The sequence below is a fragment of the Pelophylax lessonae genome (assembly GCF_965119305.1).
Source record: "Pelophylax lessonae genome assembly, chromosome: 1".
NCBI classification, from domain to species: Eukaryota; Metazoa; Chordata; class Amphibia; order Anura; family Ranidae; genus Pelophylax; species Pelophylax lessonae.
In genome coordinates this window covers 24,339,908-24,348,037 of record NC_138768.1, presented here as the reverse complement: position 1 = coordinate 24,348,037, position 8,130 = coordinate 24,339,908, and the positions used below count along the sequence as shown (strand labels likewise).

At 45.0% G+C, this 8,130-nt stretch overlaps 1 protein-coding gene across 1 annotated transcript; it reads right to left on the bottom strand.

Annotated features, from left to right (window-relative positions):
* Window positions 1-3,905: 3,905 nt before the first annotated feature.
* LOC309565240 (extracellular calcium-sensing receptor-like) lies at window positions 3,906-7,302 on the bottom strand (the record flags this gene model as incomplete). Its single annotated transcript, XM_082270102.1, has 2 exons — window positions 3,906-4,463; window positions 6,559-7,302. 2 exons carry the CDS (start codon window positions 7,300-7,302, stop codon window positions 3,906-3,908), a joined length of 1,302 nt encoding a protein of 433 aa, XP_082126228.1.
* Between the last annotated feature and the right edge of the window lie 828 nt (window positions 7,303-8,130).

The following is an 8,130-nucleotide window of genomic DNA, read 5'->3' as shown; positions in this document are numbered from 1 at the left end:
TTCATTAGAAGTTACGAGGCTGCACTTTCAATTTGTCAGCCTACCCACCTTGGATTTTGGATCTCTGGTCACCCTTCCACTAATGCCTCCAATAAAGCCTGCAGAACCTTTCTCCCTGCTCGCTAATTTTGAATCTGGACCCTCCCCCATCACCTAGTTTAAAAGCCCCTCTAACTTTTCGGCCATCTTCTCTCCCAATATGGCTGCACCCTCCCCATTTAGGTGCAGTCCATCCCTACTAAAGAGCTGGTAGCCGACTGGGAAGTTTACCCAGTTCTCCAGGAACCCAGACCCCTCCGTACTACACCAGCTCCTTGGATGTCCTACTCCTTAATTTAGCTCCTATGTAGCTTAAATCATTTTTTTTTTGGACTCTCCATCTCTTTCTAACTTTGTCATTGGAACCCACGTGTACCAAGACTGCTGGGTCCTCCCCAGGCCCACACAATAATCTGTCCACCAGATCCGTGATGTGCCGAACACAAGCGCACAGTAAACAACAACCAGTTTGACGCTTACTGTCTTTTTGACAGATTGACCTCTCTGTCCCTCTAATAATTGAGTCCACTACCACCAAAACCTGCCTTTCCTTACCCTTAGCCTCCTCACTGGAGGACTTCTTCCCCTGGCAGCTAGGGGCGTCGCTCTGCTCCAGCAATGCTGGTCCCTGACTTGTTTCCCCAACATCACGCAACAAGGCGTATTTATTGGGATGTTCCATCCCAGGACCGACCTCCTTGCCTCGTTCCCTTCTACCCTTCTAACTGTCACCCAACTACTCTGCTCTGATGCCTGTACCCTTATCTCTCCACCCACCTCTGTGCTGGCCCCTGCCAGCACCTGCCGAGTACATTCCCAGGTTTCTTTAAGTATGGAGATTATTCTCAGTGTTGCCAGTTGCTTCCCTAGATTCAGGACCGGAGTTTCCAGGGAAGCAATGTGCTTACATTTTGTGCAGCTGTATTCGTCCTCGATCGCCTGATTGAGGAACTCATACATGCCACAGGATGTGCACCGAGTCGCATCTCCACACCCGTCGGGCATCGTACCCAGTGCTGTATCTTGGCCTAGGCCAACAAGGTCCAGGCCTAGGGCAGCATTTTGCAGGGGGGCAGCAGAAAATCTGCACCCCGAAAGAAAAAAAGCTGCCTTCTCCCAGTTCCTACATGAAAAATGTCCCCACCTACTTGAACTACACTTTTAGCATAGTGCCAGTCTTATGGGGCAATTTGGGCTGGAGGGCAGGGTCCAGGAGGCAAATCAGTCTGGTAGCCCCATAAAGCGGTCACACTGCTACCTGTGGGTATAATACCGACCGGTGAGGACATTCATACAGACCGCAGGCCGCCGACCACACTTAATACAACTGGCCTGACAGCCGCCAATGCTAATAAGTGTGGCACCGCAGCCTAATGCTCCGCCTACCCTCCTCCGCCCCCAGGTATGGCAGGCATCATGTCAATAATATAATTTCATTTCTTTAAACATCCTTGTCCTTGAGCAATCATATTAAATTGCATCATATACAATTAAGACTTTTAATTGTATATAATGGCAATAATATTTTGGACCTGCTCACCTCATATGTGCTATCGGAATATGTCACTGGGTTAGTAAGATTACTCCAATCTTATAAGATATTTGGACTTGCTGCCACTGATTATTTCACCTATTTCTTTAATGACTATGGACTTCCCAGTCATTATACAAATAAGTGAAATAGTCCTATGATTACAATCAGTGGCAGCAAACACAAGCCCGAATATCCTAAAAGAAAGGAGTAATCTTACTAATCCAGTGATATAAGGCTGTACTAATGGGCACTGATAAGGCTACACTGATGGCCACTGATGAGGTGGCACTGATAAGCTGCACTGATAAGGCACTAATGAGGCTGCACTGATAAGGCAGCACTGATGGGCACTGATGAGGCTGCACTGATGGTCACGAGGTGGCACAAATAAGCTTCACTCATGGGGCTGAACTAATATGCTGCCCTTATGGGCACTGATATGTTGCACTGATGGGAACTAATAGGCTGCACTGATGGCCACTAATGAGGCTGCACTGATGGCCACTGATGAGGCTGCGCTGATGGCCACTGATGAGGCGGCACTAATAAGCTGCACTGATGGGGCTGCATGGATGGGCACTGATATGATGCACTGATAGTCTGCACTAATGGGCACTAATAGGTTGCACCCATGGCCACTGAAGGGGCTGTACTGATGGTCACTGATGAGGCCACACTGATATGCTGCACTGATGGGCAGTAATGAGGCGGCACTGATGAGGCTGCACTGATGAGCACTGATAGTCTGTGGTTGTGGTTTACAGATGACAGGGCTGGTCATAAACAGGAAGGGGTGTGGTATATTTAAATTAGGGGGTACCCAAGTTTAGTCAGGCCTAGGGCAGCACAAAACTTAATAACACCACTGATCGTACCCACTAATCTAATGGGGATTGGGAATTTATGTCTGTCTGTTTAGCTGTTTACTAGCTTCCTGACTCTAGTTTCTCAGCACACAGTTACTCCTCAGTCACACACAGCTACTCAGCAGTATACAACACTACACAGTCACTCCACTCAGCTACTTGCAACACACAGGTACTCACAACACTCAGGTACTCACAACATTCAGGTACTCCCTTACTCAGGTTTTCACACTACACAAGTACTCTGCAGCACCCAGTCACTCCACAGCACCCAGTTACTAAAGTATTCCTAGTCTCTAAGGTATTCCCAGTCAGTAAGGCACTCACAAGTACTAAAGTACTCCCCGAAACTAAGGCACTTCAAGGTACTAAGGTACTCACAGTCACTAGGGCACTCTGAAACACTAAAGTACTCCCAGATTCTAATGTACTCCCAGCCACAAGGATAATCCCAGTCACTCAGGTTCTCCCAGGTACTAAAGCACTCCCAGGTACTAAAGCACTCCCAGGAACTAAGGCACTCCCAGTCCCTAGGTACTCCCAGCCACAAGGGTATTCCCAGTCATTAAGGTACTCCCGGGAACTAAGGTACTCCCAGGTACTAAGGTATTCCAAGCCAAAAATGTACTTCCAGTCACTAAGGTAATCCCAGGTACTAAGGTATTCCAAGCCAAAAAGGTACTCCCAGGTACTAAGGTACCCCCAGCCAAAAGGTACTCCCAGTTACTAAGGTACTCCCAGGTACTAAGGTACTCCCAGCCAAAAAGTTACTCCCAGTCACAAGGGTACTCCCAGGTACTAAGAAACTCCCAGTTCTCCTACTTTGCTACCCCTGAACTGCTTGTAAGCTCCTGCAGCCTCCCCTTGTCCTCCTGTCTCCTTTCTGCACTGTGCCTAGCACTTCCTCTGCCCACCTGTCAGTCCCGGGGCCCCCCGCTGCCTCTTCCTTTCGTTCCCACTCTTTCGTCTTTCTTTCGTCAGGTCCCCACCGGATTTCTAGGTCAGCCGATCAGCCCGGCACTTGCTGTCTCCCCTATTGGTTCCCTGCCGGCTCGCATCAGCCAATCTGCCGTCCATTAACAGTCCCCCTGTCTCTTGTACCTGCCTGCTGCCAGTGTCCGGTCCTCAGCCCACACCTATGCCCCTCATTTCCTCCACCAACTCTCCCTGTCACCTGGTTTTGCTGCGCAGCTGATAATCTGCTCCCACACCACGCTCACTCAGTGTCTCCCCTGCACGCTCTGCACGCTTTCTGTGTGTACTCCTCTGCCCTCTGGAGGAAAAGTGCGCAAAAATTAAATAACTCTTCTTTGTAAGTTTGTTCATTAAACAGTTCCAGATCTCATACAAGCTATTTGTTGGCTAGTCTTGTATGTAGGGCGGCTACAATATGTGATATCTATGTTCAAGACTGAAGGAAGCGGTATACTGACGGAAGCCCACAAGCACACTGTGGGTCAGTTCCATCACACTGAGTTTGTCCAAACAGTCTGAAGTGAAGACAGGAACTTGTCTGCATCCTGCAGCAAAGAATCACTATGCTCCAGGTAAGGAGAGCCCCATACCAAAGCTGTCCCCTTTAGGAAAAAGATTCCAAAAGTCACTTTGGCTGCAGTGGTGCTAAATGTCTCAGGGTTATTGTGAAAATACAAGCAGCAAATGTTCAAAAAGCCTCTGCAGTCTTCAGTATCGCTTCCAATTTTGTCAGGCAAGGAAAGTTTGGGAGGCACTGAAGATATAGCTTGGACGGGAGCCGGAACTGGAGTTTGGATTGTTGCAGAGGATGCTGGCACCAAGGTTTTAATTATAGCAGTCAATGCATCCAGAGAAGAAAGGTGCATTTCCTGAGCAGCCATTAACTGTCCCTGATGCGTGATAGTCTTAACCACCTTAGCTGGGTCCACTTCCATTGTGGCCAATTTGTTGTGAAAGGTACCTGTTGAGAGGTTCAGTCCAGATTGGAGCTTTGGCTGGGGGTTGAGGCATAGCATGGTCAGGCAGGCCAAGTCAGCATCAAGTTTTGTCTGCAAGGTACAAAGTCGGAATCCAGAAGCATGGTCGGAGACAAGCAGGGTCATACACAGACTGGCAGAGTAGTACAGAATCATCAGACAGACAGAGTAGTCCAGTAATCAGGCAAGGTTCAATAGTCTAGGAGTTCAGTATTTCAGTAGTATAGCACACACTCATGGAAACAGATCCAACAAATGGGCCCTGAGTGCAGAAAGTCACGTAATTTACAAGCTGATCTGATTGCAGGACTGACTGCAGCTGAAAGGCAGGTGGAGCTAGAGAGTCCCCAGAACAGAGCATCTTTCCTCTGCCTTTAGCATGAGCCACTTCTGACAAGTTTTCCTGACACCAAGGAAAAAATGGTGGCGGGGAAGGTGCTGTGATTGACAACCTCAGCTCTCTTCCTGTGTGCTGCATGAAGGGGGGGAGGTGTCCTTTCCCTCCAATCACCTCTCAGAGCACTCTTCACTGCCTGTAACTTCAGCTCCCCACCCCCCGCTTTTCAGAGCTGATAGATTCTGTGTAAATTTGGCACTTTGAATGGATGTGGGGGACAGATGGTTACCTGAGACCAGTCACTTCATTTGGTATATGTAAGGGTTTACAACCACTGGGTATCTATTTCCTCAGTGCAACCACATCTTTTATATTTTACCAAAAAAAGTGGGTATTAAATTACATTTGTATGACCTAAAATTATATTTTTGTATCTTTTACTGAAAAGGATTGCATTCAGTAAACCATTTTGCTAATATCATGTGACATAAACATTTTAAACCACAACCATTTTTTTCTCATGGTCTCTGGTTTCTGAAAATATTGTTTCTGCGTTTTACATAATCTTTAGGCCTAAGATTAGTTTTTAACCACTTAAGCCCCGGAAGATTTTACCCCCTTCCTGACCAAGGCCTATTTTGCGATTCGGCACTGAGTGACTTTAATGGACAATTGCGCGGTCGTGCGACGCTGTACCTAAACAAATTTGACGTCCTTTTTTTCCCATAAACAGAGCTTTCTTTTGGTGGTATTTGATCACCTGTGCAATTTTTTGATCATGCCTTATAAACAAAAAAAGAGCAAAAAATTTTGCAAAAATAACAATATTTTTCACATTTTTTTATATGAAATTCCCCCCCCCAAAAAAATGTAAAAATCAAAATTTTTTAACATTTTTGGCCAATTTGTTTTCTGCTACATATGCTTGGTAAAAAAAATCACAATAAGCGTATTTTGATTGGTTTGCGCAAAAGTTATTGCGTTTACTAACTAAGGGAAAGATTTTTGTCATTTTTGTTGTTTTTTTATTTAATGAGTAATGGCGGCGATCTGCGATTTTTTTTGCGGGACTGCGACATTGCGGCAGACAGATCGGACCCTTGACTGACATTTTTGACACTTTTGGGGGACCAGTGACATTACTACAGTAATCAGTGCTATAAATATGCACTGTTACTGTAAAAATGACACTGGCAGGGAAGGGGTTAACTTTATTGGGGAAGGAGGGGTTAAGTATGTCCCTAGGGGTGTGTTTCTAACTGTGATTGGACATGGCTACTGGTGTAAGAACAGAGATCAACGGTCCTACATAGTAGAACCGTGTGATCTCCATTTTTACACAGGGGAGAATGATAGGCGGCTTGTTTACATCAGCCGCCTGCCTTTCTCCCTTCACGGCGCACGATCGCGAGTGACCGGCGGACATCGGGTCCGCCGGTCACACGCACTGACTTGTTAGGGAACGAGCCGGGGCAGGCGCGCGCCTCTGCGGGCGTGCGCTCGCCCGCTATTGGCTCACAAGCTAGTGACAGGCTAGTGACGTACGGGTACGTCACTTTGCCTGGCCGGGGCTGACCGCTGCAGTATATGTACTTGCGGCGGTCGGCAACCGGTTAATCATTTGTGCAAAAATGGTAAAACAGCTCTGGAAGTGAAAGTGTTAGATCTCCTAATGTCAGGGATTTCTTGTGGGGCGGCCTCTAAACTAAACATGAACCTAAATTGGGGGTGATGTTTGTGGTGGAAAGACGTGTCTGGGCACATTGTGTTCCAATACTAAACTGACCGAGTATAAGAAGATACGAGTAACCTTTCATTGAACCCTCTCACCTTATACTTTATTGTGTGTGGATTTATTTCAGATTTTTTGTTATTTATTTTAAAAGAGAAATCCATGTCATGTAATGCTTGAGCCAAAATGTAGACTGAGATAAACACTCTATAGGATGTTTTCTCATCAGGAAAATATAAACTAAATAGAAGTGTCTCCAAACTGCAGTTACTAAGAGGCATTCGAGTTGTGAGTGGAATAAGGAAATTTTTCATTTGGTTTTTTGCAAAGCATCCATATTCAGATATGATAATATCCTCCATCAGGGGGTCATTTAGGTGGTTGGATGGTTTTAAACTATCAAAATATTCCAGCATTCCTGTTATGTAGAGATGGGGATAAGTGAACACCAAGCTGCAGTTACTGAGATCAAAAAACATATCATTTATTGACCAAGAATCTGGTAGAATAAATGTTTTCTCCGTGTAATAAGGGAGATTATTATACAAAAACTTGTAATAAGTCATACTAAGTGAGCCACAAATAATAAGAACTTCCGTAGTTGAGGTTTGCAGCTCTGGAGGAATTTTATTATAATTCTTTACAGACACCAGAATCTTGAATTCAATACAAATTCCATGATTAGATAAATGTTTGCTGAGTTGTTGGATCTCCCTCTTTCCGTATTCATCATCAGATGTAAGGATCCCGACCCAGTTCCACTTCATCCTTTCCAGTAACTTTGCTATGGCCACATATTGCATCTCATCATCCGGAACTGTCCGGAAAAAGTTTGGATACATCTTTCTATCACTCAGTAAAGTGTCTCTGGCTCCATAACTAATCTAGGAAGAAAGAAAGCTGTCTGTATAAATAATGTGGATCTCCTAACTTCTAAATGAATAGAAGAAAACCTTAGAAAATGTTTTAATGTTTTTTTGGAGAGTTACAAACAGATCTTGTCATCTGAGCTTTCTACAGAAGATCTATAAGCAGATTTTAGTGAAGGATTTATTTCACCGGACCAAACAGATAAAGATGAGTACGTTTATTATTTCATAAATAATCACAGCCATCAGTTAAAGCTGATAATATGGCATTAACCACTTGCATACTGGGAAATTTTACCCCCTTCCTGCCCAGGCCAATTTTCAGCTTTCAGCTCTGACACACTTTGAATGACAATTGTGCGGTCAAACAACACTGTGCCCAAACACATTTTTTATAATTATTTTCACACATAGAGCTTTCTTGTGCTTTTATTTATTCGCCACTGTTTTTTTTTTTTTTGCTAAATAAGCAAAAAAAAAAAAACTTTTTCATAATTTGTTATAACATTTTGCAAACAGGTAATTTTTATCCTTCACTGATGTGCACTGATGAAGCTGCACTGATGGGCACTGATGAGGCAGCAGTGATGAGGTGGCACTGAGAGGCTGCACTGATGGTCACATATTGGCAGCACTGGTGGGCACAGATTGGCAGCACTGGTTGGCACCGGTGGAACTGCACTGATAATCAGTGCCTTGATTTTCAGTGTATATGTCCCTTTTATGGAAGCCTGTTATAAGCTCTCTTCTCTTGTCATGCTGTCAGCTCAAGGAAAAGAGTGTTGATAACCGGCTTCTGTT